The sequence below is a fragment of the Rhinatrema bivittatum genome, chromosome 6 (assembly GCF_901001135.1).
Source record: "Rhinatrema bivittatum chromosome 6, aRhiBiv1.1, whole genome shotgun sequence".
Classification (NCBI taxonomy): domain Eukaryota; kingdom Metazoa; phylum Chordata; class Amphibia; order Gymnophiona; family Rhinatrematidae; genus Rhinatrema; species Rhinatrema bivittatum.
Genome location: NC_042620.1, coordinates 177,020,554 through 177,034,106, shown reverse-complemented (window position 1 = coordinate 177,034,106; position 13,553 = coordinate 177,020,554). Strand labels below are relative to the sequence as shown.

Genomic DNA, 13,553 nt, shown 5'->3' with positions numbered 1-13,553 from the left:
TTCAGACCCGGTCCTTCATAGTGGAAGGAAGCAGGGTGAACCAGCTTCGCGGGCTAGCCTAGCTCGCTGGATTAAGGAGGTAGTCACTGGAGCCTATGTGGAGGCAGGAAAGCCATTACATTCTCAGGTTAAAACTTATTCCACTAGGGCTCAGGTGGTCTCATGGGCGGAAGTTAGACTGCTGTCTCCTGTTGATATCTGCCGAACGGCAACGTGGTCCTCCTTGCATACCTTCTCCAGGTTCTATCGCCTGGACTTACAGGCCCAAGAGGATTCAACCTTTCCAAGGGTGGTGTTAATTGGACCACAGGCAGCCTCCCGCCATGATCGGGAGTAGCTTTTGTACATCCCATTGGTCCTGAGTCCATCTGGCTACATGCTAGGAAATGTAGAAATTACTTACCTGATAATTTCATTTCAAGTTTCTTTTCACTAGTATGTCCACAGTGGCTTTTGAAGAGAATACTGGAGGGCTGAGGTCACTGCAGGGATATATGTACTGTGATGTTAGCTTTGCAGCCTTACTCCGTCTCCATCTTCTGGCAGGGGAGCATAACCCGTTGGTCTGAGTCCATCTGTCTACACTAAAGAAAACTAAATTATCAGGTAAGTAATGTCTCCATTATTTAACAAGCTTTTTTGGCATACATAGCACATACAAATCCAATACATATCAAATAGCTAGCATAAAAAGAAATAGAGCAGAGCTAAGAGACACAACTTTGATAGCAGGATATATTCAGTAGTGCAGTTGCACTATTGAATATGCCTCCAAAGTTAGCTGGATAAGTTTATCCGGATAAATTTACTGTCTGGACAATAACTGAATATGGACCTCATAGTGTCCCTCTCTATAATGAGCCCCTCTTTTTATTATCAATCCTAGTTGCTTCATCATGAACTGATATTTTCCAAAATAAGTGTTGCAAAGTGTTTCTTCTAGTAGTCAAAGTTTGCAGTAGCAAACTTTCTGGGTCCTGTTGTTTTAAGGAGAGACACTATTGAACAATATTTTGAGACTCCCATTATGGGTGTAGTTTGTATCATGACAGATTTTTACCATGAACTTAATTAGCCACAATTGAATAGGTAGAAGCCCTTTCTCATCCCCAAGATTGCAAGCTCCCTGAGGACAGGAAAAATACCTACTGTATCTGAATGAGCTGCCAATGAAAAGGCATGAGCTAAACCTAAATAAAATAAATATGACAATAATTATGCTCAAAGTAAAATCTGGCTTAGTTCATACTGTTCACTGAGCACTGTATGATCAGTTGAAATCATAGGCATGCATTATATTTGGGTCTTTCTGTTTTAATTTAATAATTTATAAACTGCCTTTCTAGACAAGTTGCCCAAGGCAGGCTGCAGCAACAATTACCTCTGCCAGACAAACAAACAGCAAGAAAACATTGATTAAAAACCTAAAATTGTACTAACTGTCCATGTAAAATAGTAAGACATGCTCGTCCTACTATTTCTCCACGCCAACATGTAAACCGATTGATGTACCCCAAAGAATGTTGGTATACAAAAGCAAATAAATAAAATAAAATATAAGTAAAATATAAAAGCAAACCAAGACATATTCCAGATCTTTGAACAAGCACTAAAACAATAAATTCAATAAAATAGCAAATGCCTCAAGAATAAAACATAAAATCAATAAACAGCCAATAAATATCTAAAACACATGCCATCCACCCATACTAGAGTAACAGGATAAAATATTTTTGTTCAACTTTGTCCACATTTATTTCTCTATTTTGATATTATTTGTAACTTTTTTCTTTTGCAGCTGAACTTGAAAAGGTTTGCTGTTGTACTTTACATTCTATTCATCTTAAGTTTCTGCTCTATAGTTAATCCAAATGTTTCTTATTGTTGGAGAGGAGGGGTGGGAAGGGGAGAGGGGCAGGGTAGTTAAGTCTGTATAAATAAATGGTATTAAATCAAAAGAAGAGTAATGCTTGTACACCTAAATTTATGAACCTGTTACTGTTCTAGGCATGCTAACAATCTGATTTAAATTTCCAAGTGCGAAAATATATTGTTACAAAAATGAAATTTGTGGACCAATGTAGTAGTGATGCTATATTTGTGTCTGTGGCAAGCAGAGGGCACTTTTTCTGGTCATCCTTGCTGCCTCTGAGACATTTATGATATCACGACAAAGCTGAGCCACTCTGTTTCAGAGTCTTAGGGGAAACCATGCTCAGACTATGAGATACTTCTTAATGACTAAATAATTCCTAATGTTAGGCAGTAGAAAATAAAATAAATATAGACTATGCATTTCAAGCAAAAATAGAATAATTTTCACATTTTTAATTGATGATGGTATGGATCAAACCACAGCTATAGGTTCTGAGCTGTTTCTTTGTTGTTTTTATTTTTTTTTAAGGAATCTGTAGTAATATATCACATTGACAGGGCTATATGAGCTATTGTCTCTTAAAGAAAGCAAGGCTGTGGATAAATGCATTATAGGTGCAGTTTTAAATAGCCTGCATTGTTGCATTTTGTAGCTAATTAGCTACAAGTACACATGTGCAAAGTGGCTGTGTACATTTGTATCTGCTGTTTCTTTAGGTGTTTGATCAGGGCTAAAATAATCTGTGTAATTCTGAAAATCAAATCGCTGCTTCCCTCCCCTCCCCTAAATGCATTCCTTTTTTTTTGTTTAATGTGGATAAAAGCGTGCACGTTGTGAAAGCCTGCATGCAGTTGTAGCCATTGTGAACAGGACAGTTTTTTGTCAAGGCAGTTTTATCCGGGTAAATAAGTATTTGCCTTTGGAGATTGCCCTCTGACTGGCTTGACTGATAAAATCTTTTCATCCTATTAGCCCAAAAGATGCACATATAATAAAAAAAAAAATTAACATGACTGAAAAATTGAAATTATGCTGTAAAAACAGCTACAACTTTTATGACTCATTAAGCGATTCAGCCACAAGTAGCAACAGAAGTTAGTAAGTAAACATTTTATATCATATAGTAAGGTTTTTAAAGTTCTAATGTCCTGGTTTTTCTTCCTCATATCTGAAGTAAAATGTGAAATAAATTTTACTTCATAATCCTAAGGACAATTACCAAGGCTAAATTCAGCTATTGATGATTTCTCTATTGACATTACAGCTGAACAGTATGAGAACAGCACCATTGTGATGACATCATATGACATTAATTGGCTGTGCTTTTAATTTTGTAAATGACACTTTTTAGGACATAGGGCAACATAATCAACTATTCCCAGAATATACTGTTTTGAGGCAGGTTGCCTCAAGTTTCATAGGCAAATTATTTTCATATTTTTTTTGTATAAACATGCTTGTACTTACTAATATGCAAACACTGAACTCTTTATGGAAGCTAGGCCATGTTGAGATTACTTGAAATGGGAAATTAGACCTTCATTGTTAATATATATAGTAATCATCAATCCTTTGCCTTCAAAAGTCTCCGATTCTGCGATGATCATCTGGAAGAATCAACTTTGAAAAACCCTGTGGTCTTTGGTGTCACTGCTTTGACCATGCTGGTATCATGTTCAAGGGAAGAGAAGCAGAAATCGGCCCTCAATCTCATTTCTCGAGCTGCCTGCTAGAACGAAGGTGGATCGCATGCACCAAATCTAAAATGGAATCTGTGTTGCAGCAGTCTGTGTCTGTAGGGAAACTTGACAGCACTACATGGTCATTTAAAAAAGAAATTTAAATGCTTTTATTTCCTGTAGGTGGCCTAGTACATTAATAATCGTCTCTTCTTTAAAGCCATATATTCCAATGCCCTTCCCCCTTCCATCTTCAGAATAATGGCAAAAATATACCCCTTTCTCAATTGTATGCTACCACTGAAGTCAGTAAACTGACTTGAAAATTACCTTTATTGTTTTGTATCCAATTGTAGGGGTTTCCAATTCCCAGGCGCTTGAATATGTAGAATTGAGAAACTCTTACCTTCATTTTACACTACTTCATGGAATGTATTTTTTGTATTTATAATTTGTAATTATTTTTATCTGTTCAACATTCTTTTATATTCAGACCTAGATAATCCATAACTTCTTTATCACACAAATACAATATATGTGTTGTCTATAAAAACTGGTAAACACATCTAATACAAAGCTTTGTCTGGTTTTACCAGAATGTTTTCAATTAAAATATAAATTTAAATTAGAAACATGTATGGATTAATTAGGCCTGGCTGTTAAAGTGAAATTCTCTCCCACTTCCTGATGCATAATTCAATAAGTGACAAACAGAGGAGAATGCTATTCTTTCTCTGACAAGCCGTTTGACCCCTCACAACAGGAGAAAAATAACCCAAGTTGCTATTTCTAAGCAAGGCAACACTTCTTGTCAAATGCAGTATTTGGCATTAATATACATCACACAAGAAAATACTTGCATTTACAAGCATAAATGAAGGGATTGTCGACTCCATGTTGTTATTTATGCAGCATTAACCTTTTTCTCCAGATCATTGAGACTGAAAATATGATGGACCGAATTGTGAATGGCTTGTCTGAGTCTAGTATCAAGGTGCGGTTAGCTGCAGTCAGGTATGAGTTTTCATGGTCTGAATAACATAATTTGCAGTGTGTTTAACTCCGTTTCCCCACTGGTCCTTCGTGAAATAAGCTAAGTAGCCTACTGACTTGCTAAATGTTTTGCTGAACCAATAAAAATAAAGCCCACAAAATATATTACTACTTAAAAAAAAAAAATCAAATCAGTAAGAGTTATGCAGTAGTTAAACATGCATTTATATTTTTTAATGCTTTTGGTAAATTTGTGTGTGTGTGTGTGTGTGTGGTTTTTTTTTTTTAATCCCTGTCTTAACGACAAGAAGAGGGAGTCTCCCTTTTTGAACTGAAATCCATTCTCTTTCATAGATGTTTACACAGCTTATCAAGATCTGTGCAGCAACTTCGGACCAGTTTCCAGGATCATGCAGTATGGAAGCCTTTAATGAAGGTAGGATGATAATAGCCTATGAAGCCAAAATGTAAAGCAGTATTGGAGTATGAATTACATGATATTGATATTGAAGTGCTCTACACCCCAGGTATTTTGGAAGGAGCCTGGGAAGAGCATCAAAATCCTCTACTTCACATCTTTCTGTTTTCCACCCCCTCTGCCCACCTCTCTATAAATCTCTTTATTTAACTGTGGAAAAAGTATTTCTTTGTTAAACTGTTTTGATTGGTGTGATGGAGAGTTGCACACTGATATCTTTAAGCATACTTTTAAGCCAGCTTGCCTTTTGTTTGTAACATTGAAATGATTGTGTTGAAAAATCGTCATACAAGATTCATGAGATTTTCACAGCCATTGCATGTGATATAAAGCAGCAGTCCAATTTGGCCAGGTTCTTTTGTTTAGCTAGAGAGTGGTGTGTGTTCTTTTTGGATAGCACTAGTGAATACCATTACCTACTATATTAGTTGTAAATTCTGAACAGACATCATATGAGGAATATGATCTCTAATCTTATTGAATCAAAATAGTGCCAGCACAAAGCCATATGATCTTTGTCTTTTCTAACTGGTCTTGTCTGCTAATGTAATTCATAAAATTATTTGTATTGTTCTTTATTGCTAGCTATTCATTTTAAGCAGTAATGGAACATCTTGTTTAACTTTTGATTGTTTCAAGGCATAGGGCATGGATTCCCAACCTTTCAGGAACATGGATCCCTTTTCAGCTTCAAAATGTTTCAAAGACTCCCCACACACTTCTCTTTAATTTTTTCGTGCCATAATGAAAGAAGTAGATATGTACTCCAGAATATTTCATAATGTATAAAACGTTGATATAAACTGAAAACGTGGGGAGGGCAATTTTCAAAGCTATTTAAAAATTATCCTCATAATTGAAGATTGAGGCCATTCCACCTTCCAGTCCAGCTGCAATGGGGACAAAGAAGCAAGTTCAATAAAGTTCCAGATTGGCAACTTGGTATGACTTGGCAGAAAATCAGCACTAGGACCTGCAGATCGGCAATCTCATTTTCAAAGGTAAACTGCCCACAGAGTTTCCTTTTGAAAACTCGGGTAGGTGGGGGAAAGCCAATACTTTTGTTTCGATGTACTTTTTCATCTGCTTTGAAGCAGGTGTAAAATACATGTTTGAAAATATGCACGAAGATTTCAAAATTAAATCTCTGCATTTCTCCAAGGACAAGCAGGATGGTAGTCCTCACACATGGGTGACATCATCAGATGGAGCCTGGCATGCCGCTAACCATGCGTCCATGTGGGGTCCCTCTTCCGTTTCTTTTGTTCCGCAAAGCTTTTGCCTTGCGGTTGTGGAGCTTGTGCTTGTTTCTTTGCTTTTTTGCAGTTTTTTCATTGCCAGCGTGACGTCTGGTCCCTCTGCGTTTCTTGGGGTTTTACCGTACGGACTCAGTAAGTTTCTCGGGTTCTTGTGGTCTGTCGCCGATGGTGTTGGCCCCCCCCCCCCCCAGTGGCCACAGCCATCTTACGCGCGCCGCGTTCTTTTTGCTATGGCATTGTTCGGCTTTTGCTGGTGCCCCCGGACTGTGTCCATCACAGACCTCCATGAGGTCTGTGTCCTCTGCCTGGGGGCATCACATGATGTCCATGGTTGCAATCTCTGTGCCCAGATGACCCCCAAGGGCTGTTGGGCACACTTGAACAAGATGAAGAAGCTGTTTGGCACTAAACATTCAGATCCGTCGTCAGTGCCTGAGACTTCTATCCCACTCGGGAAGGAAGTCCCAGCCTCAACCCCCTCGGGATCACCTCCGCTGCTGCTTCTTGGGCCCGAGGTGGGGGCAGGGGACTGAGCGGATTCGATGTCTTCCCGTTCTGGTCGGGCTCTTCTCTGTTACTGTCGGTTCCAGGTAAAGTTGAGGTGAGCATTGGGAGAAGTTGAGGAAACATCGCCACCGCTCATCTTCCTCCAAGTCAGACCATGGGCAGGCATCGACCGCATCTATGCCTCCGCCAAAGCATTCTCATACAGAGGAAGCGACTCCCTCTGGTCCTTCCGAGGATTTTCGGTGGCCTCCACTGGCACTGACGGAGGGTTCAGTGTCTCCCCATGACTTGGGAGACACTCCAATTCCACTGCCGCCTCTCCCTCAAGCAGTTTTATCCTCGGCAGCTTTTGAGGAGGAGTTGGAGAGGCACATGCTGTTGGCGGTCAGCTGGGCCCTGCTGAACATTGAGCCTCTGGTTCCACTGGTACCGTCACTGCCGCAGGAGCAAACTCCAGTGGATATGTTGCTCGGTGTCTTACTTATGCAGCTGGCTACCATGCCCCAATCCTCTTTGTGGCCAAAGGGAGAATCGCTGCTGCTGCCGCCACTGGGTCCTATTTCGGTGAGCTATTCCTCAGACGAGGAAGGGCCGTCAGACTCGGTGGCATCGGGCTTGCGCACGGCGCCTCACCACCCTCTAGCTCTCCCTGGGCCATCGGGATTGAAACCCTCGGGATCATCGGTGCCCCCAGCGCTTCCAAAGTCAATGGAACCCTCAGCGCTCATGCGGCCCCGAGCCCTTCCGGTGCCCTCGGTTCCCTCTTCGATTCCGATGAGGCCTGTGTGGCCCCCTGGCTCGATGCTTAGGGCGCAGTTGGGTGCTTGGCCCCCCATGTCTCTGGACGTGCAAAGTGAAGGTGAAGACCCCTTATGATCCCTGGGAAAGGGAGGCATCCACTTCCTCCATGGAGGAATTGGTGGATTTGCCCTTGGAGCCATCTCCGGAGGAGTGGCAGAAATCCCCCCGCCCCCCCGGAGGATCTCTCCTTCACTGGGTTCGTTACTGTCATGGCAGAGTCAGTGCCTTTCCAGCTGTTAACAGAGCAGGAATCTTGGCACAAGATACTTGAGATCTTGCAATTCCTGGATGCACTGAAGGAGGTGGTAGCTGTCCCAGTCCATGACATCTTTAAGGAGCTGGTAGCCCAACTCTGAGAGCACCCCATCTCCATTTCTCCGGTGAACCACAAAATGGACGCAGTGTATCTGGTACAGCCTACCATCGGGTTCAAGCACCGACAACTCCCTCACCAATCAGTGGTGGTGGAATCGGCCTTGAAGAAGGCGAAAAGGCTTCGCACTCATACCTCAGTCCCCCCCCGGGCCGAGAGCATAGGGCTCTGGATGCTCTGGGATGCTGGGTGTTTCAAGGCGCTATGTTAGCAGCCAGGATTGCGTGTTACCAACTCTGTATGGGTCAGTACTCCAGGAACCTTTGCAAACAGGCCCAGGAGTTGGGGGATCGCCTCCCACAGCAAATTCAGGAGGCATTTTAGAGGGTAGTGCAGCAGGGTCTTGAATGTGATAAACACGAAGTTCGCTCTGCATATGACATGTTCAAGACAGCCATGAGAATTGCCTCAGCGAATATTGGGACTCGCTGTATGGCTTGGTTGCGCATCTCTGATATGTGCCCTGAAGTTCAGGACCTCTTGGCAGATTTGCCTTGTACGGATGACAACCTGTTCGGGAAGAGGATTAAAGAGGCAGTGACACAACTGAAGGACTATCATGAGACCCTTCAACAGTTGTCAGCCAGTACTTCTGACAACCAACCTCCCAAGAAGCCCCCTAGACAGTTTCTGAGGTGACCTTTTTACCGACCGCACAAGTACTACCTGCCGGTCCCTAGAACAAGATCTCAATAGCTCCGGCAAGACCAAGAATGTGGCAACCCCATTGCAGGATTTTGACTGGCAGCCTGGGAGTATGAGCCAGCCTCCCCTGCCCCATGGTGTCGACTCCCCAGTGGGGGGCTAACTGCAGTTATTCGCAGACTGATGGACTTTGATTACATCGGACTTCTGGGTCCTGGCCATCGTGTGCCTAAAGTACAGATAACATTTCCAATGAATTCCACCCAGCTCTCCTCTGTGTCCACGGTGGAAAGCAGTAGGGAACCTACAGATACTTTGAGTAGAGCTCTCTGCCCTCTTAATGGCTCGGGCAGTTGAATCAGTTCCGCCAAGCCAGCGGGGCAACTGTTTCTACTCCAGGTATTTCCTGATTCCCAAGAAAACTGGTGGCCTTCAGCTCATTCTGGACCTGAGGGTGCTGAACTGGTTTCTGGTCAGAGAAAAGTTCAAAATGGTCTTGTTGGGCACCTTGATTCTACTCCTCAAGACTGGAGACTGGCTCTGCTCCCTCGATCTCAAAGACGCATACACCCATATCCCCATTTCTCCAGTGGATCAACGGTACCTGCGATTCCTGGTAGAAGGGAAACACTATCAGTACCGGTTGCTACCCTTCGGCCTTGTGTCCGTGCCCCATGTTTTCACCAAATGCCTGGCGGTAGCCAGGGCCTATCTTCAGAGGCAAGGGGTTCATTCTTCCCTTACTTCTACGATTGGCTTATCAAAAGTGACTCCAGGCAGGGGGCGCTGAGTGCCTTAGCAGTCACAATACGAGTCTTGGAAAATCTGGGTTTTCTGATCAACTATCCAAAATCCCGTCTCCAACCATTGTTACAACTGGACTTCATTGGGACCTGGCTGGACACCACCCGGAAGAAATTTTTTCTACCTCAAGACCGGTGGAGACCCTCGCTGCTTTCGCTTGAGTAATCTCCAGTTGCTCCCATGTCTCAGCGCACCAGTTTCTCCGACTGCTGGGTCACATGGCGGTGACGGTGCACGTTACGCTATTTGCTTAACTTCACATGTGCAGGGCTCAGTGAACGTTACGCTTCCAGTGGTGTCCTGATCACCACTTCCCTTCAGCAATCCCTTGTGTGGTGGGCAACCCCATCAAATCTGGAAAAGGGGATGCCCTTCTGGAGCCCGCAGCCCGAGATTGTCCTCACCACAGATGTGTCCCATACGGGTTGAGGAGCGTTGAAGGCCTCCACACTCAGGGTCTTTGGTCCTTGCAGGAGACGCAGTCCCGAATCAACTTCCTGGTATTACAGACGGTCCAGTACGCCCCGCAGGTATTCAGAGAACAACTGCTCAACAAAGTAGTCCTTGTTCAGATCGACAATCAGGTGGCTATGTGTTATCTGAACAAGCAGGGAGGAACAGGGTCGTACGCCCTCTGTCAGGAGGCAGTCCAGATCTGGTCATGGGCCATCGAGAACGGCATTCTCCTCCGGGCGGTGTTCCTCCCCGAGGTAGACAATGTCCTTGCAGACTCCTTGAGCCCAGCCTTCCACCCTCATGAGTGGTCCCTCAATCAAGAGGTAGTGAACTGCATCTTTCACTTGTGGGGGACCCCAGACATGGACCTTTTTGCTTCCACAGAGAACAAGATAGTAGATCGCTTCTGCTCTCTGGATGAGCAGAGGATCAGTGTCAGATGTCGTTTTGCCTCACTGGGGCATGGGGCTGCTATATGCTTACCCTCCCCTTCCGCTCATCTCAAAAACACTCCAAAAGCTCCACCAGGACCGGGGTACCATGATCCTGATCGCACCTTATTGGCCTCATCAGGTCTGGTTCCCACTTCTCCGGGAGCTGGCCTCGCACCTCCTGATCTGGTTGGGGACTGCTCTGGACCTAATCTCTCAGGACCAGGGCAGGCTCTGCCACCCCAACCTCCAAGCCTGTCTCTCACGGCTTGGATGTTGACCAGGTGACTGTCCAAACTCTTGGCCTTTAGAAGGGCATATCGCGCGTCCTTTTGGAGTCCAGAAAACTCTTCCCGAGAAAATCCTACAGTCTGAAGTGGAAGTAGTTTTCGGCTTGATGTGTGGGACACAGTCTGGATCCCTTCTCTTGTTCTCCACCAAAGCTTTTGGATTACCTGTTGCACCTCACCACGTCGGTGCGGGTTCACCTTAGTGTCATCGGGGCATACCATCAGGGTAGGGATGGTGCCTCCATTTCCACCTATTCGCTTGTGGGGCGGTTCATGAAGAGCATGCTACAACTTAAGCCCCCATTCGGCCGCCAGCAGTCTCCTGGAACCTCAACGTCGTCCTGTCTCAGCTCATGAAGGCTCCATTTGAGCCATTGTGGTCCTGCGACCTGAAGTACCTATCCTGGAAGATCATCTTCTTGGTTGCAGTTACTTCAGCGTGCAGGGTAAGTGAGCTGCAAGCTCTGGTATCATACCCCCCTTATACAAAATTTTGTCATGATAAGGTGGTCTTGCATATGCACCCGAAGTTGCTTCCTAAGGTGGTCATGGTGTTCCATCTCAATCAGTCCATTGTGTTTCCTTCCTTTATTCCAAGACTGCATGCTTACCAGGGTGAATGGGCTCTGCACACTATGGATTGTGAAAGGGCTCTGGCCTTTCACTTGGAATGGATGGTGCCTCATCGCCTATCCACTCATCTTTTTGTCTCCTTCGACAAAAACAGATTGGAGGGTCGCTGTATCTAAGCAGACCTTATCCCATTGGCTTGTGGACTGTATTTCCTTCTGTTATGCTCAAGCAGGCTTACAGCTTGAAGGTCACATCAAGGCTCATTCCGTGCGAGCCATGTCAGTCTCGATGGCTCACTTGCATGCAGTCCCCATTCACGAGATTTGCAGAGCGACGACCTGGCGTTTCCTCCGCACGTTCGCCTCCCATTATTGCCTGGATAAGGATGGCTGGCGGGACAATTGTTTTGGACAGTCCGTCCTCCATAATCTTTAGCCAAGAAAACCCAATTCTTCCTCCGTGGGCCCTATCCTTGGGTGCAGGCCTGCTTCTCTGGTTATTGCAGTTCTGGTTGTTGTGCACATTTGCACCTCTTCTCTGCTGGAGCTACATAATCACCCATTTGTGAGAACTACCATCCTGCTTGTCCTTGGAGAAAGCAGAGTTTCTTACCTGTAACAGATGTTCTCCAAGGACAGCAGGATGTTAGTCCTCACAAAATACGCCCGTCACCCCAGAGAGTTGGGTTTCTCTTGGGTTTATTTTATTTTTCGCAAACTCTGTTATAAGACTGAAGAAGGACCCCGGGTGGACGCGTGGTTAGCAGCATGCTGGGCATACTCGGTGTGCCAGTCAAAATTTCTGGAAACTTTGACAAAAGTTTTCCGTGTTGGGCTCCATCTGATGATGTCACCCATGTGTGATGACTAACATCGTGCTGCCCTTGGAGAATACCTGCTGCAGATAAGCAACTCTGCTTTACGTTCCTGCCCCAACCTAGCCCTGCTCCTTTTTTTCTTCTCAGGTAAAAGTATGCATGTTGTGCACAAGACAAGCACTTTTACCCTCAGTGGTGGAGAATAGCAATTTTCAAAAGGCCTTTTTGCATGGGTAAACAGGTGTTTACCCATATAAACTTTTTTTAAACTTAGCCTCCCTGAAAACTGATCCCCTTTTAGCCAGATTTTCTTTTATGATTCTTAAAAACACAACCAGAAATGATAGTCACAACATAATTTAGATTTTAGAAAAAGCAAAACAGTAGCCTGCTTCTCAACGGGAAGAAACCTCCTTGTCTATCTGTTTTCCTCTCTAAATAACTTTTGTGTTTAATGTCATATCCAAACCTGGCTGTTGTCTTGTCCTTCCTCCTCCTTAATTCCTGGTGGTCATCTTTCCTTTTTTTTCCTCCTGAACCATGGTGGTCTATCTCTCCCTCTCTTTCCCTGACCAGCATGGTTCCTTTCCTTCTGTCCCCTATAGGCTGCCATCCATTCTCACCTCTCATATCCAAGTCAATCATAGATTCCTGTCTCCCTCTTCATCCTCCATTTCTTCATGCCTGTCTTATTCCTTCTCCCTTCGCTTTTCCCTTCTGTCGTAAACCCCTGTCCCATTTCCTCCTTTCTTCCTTTGAGCCATTATACCCACTTTTTTGGTGCTGTGCAGCTCTCTTCTGTCTCTGTCAGGCCAGTGGCAGATTATGTGGCAATACTTCGAAATGTTTCTTCTCACTGTGATAACTCAACTTCCTCTGCTTTCCTCAGTGTGCAGCAGAGGCTCCAAAGATTCTGACAGCTGCAATCTGTCCCTCTTTTCTCCCACCTCCATCAGACATGCGGTAGTACGGTTTAAGGCTTCTAATAGGTGTGAAGGGCCCTTCTTTGTCCCTCCTCCTGGTCTGCAGTAATGTGGGGTGCGGTTTTCAGGGCAGTAGGCCCTACTCCTACTCTCCTGGCCTGTGACAGCAACTCAGCTAATCACAGGTAGCAGCAGTCCGCTCATTTTCTCCCTAGTTAAGCTGTCTTGCATCCCTTCTGGAGGTCTTCCTGGAATGGTCTCATGGATTCTAGGTTGGAAACTACTGGGGTAGGGCTTTTTTTTTTTCTTAATTTTCTGTATTACATTGTTTTAACTTACAGTAGATATCATTTCAGCATCTGTGTATTCTTTACAGAAAATTCACAAATTTTGCTTGTTTTACATCTGGTTAAGCTACTTCAAATTCAGTTACTATATCTTACTGTGATCCATACCACCTTGTTGATACAACCTCATTCTTACAATTTAAATCCCTCTGTATTTGTTCCTTTTGTTTTATTTTACTTACTTTACCTCCAACTTGTATATTGTCCAGCTCTTTTGTAATCCCCAGCAGTCACAATCTGTGGGCACAACTGCTTAGGGAGTATAATTGCAATCAGCATCTTCAGACCAAATGTTGCATCA

At 44.2% G+C, this 13,553-nt stretch overlaps 1 protein-coding gene across 4 annotated transcripts in view; it reads left to right on the top strand.

Moving 5' to 3' along the window:
* ARMC8 (armadillo repeat containing 8) overlaps nucleotides 1–13,553 on the top strand; it is a 311,684-nt gene that overhangs the window by 148,105 nt on the left and 150,026 nt on the right. For all 4 annotated transcript variants that reach the window (XM_029606184.1, XM_029606183.1, XM_029606181.1 and 1 more), the window contains exons 13-14: nucleotides 4,487–4,569; nucleotides 4,903–4,984. In XM_029606184.1, coding sequence (XP_029462044.1) covers nucleotides 4,487–4,569; nucleotides 4,903–4,984 — 165 coding nt within the window. The remainder of the gene's footprint in view (nucleotides 1–4,486; nucleotides 4,570–4,902; nucleotides 4,985–13,553) is intronic.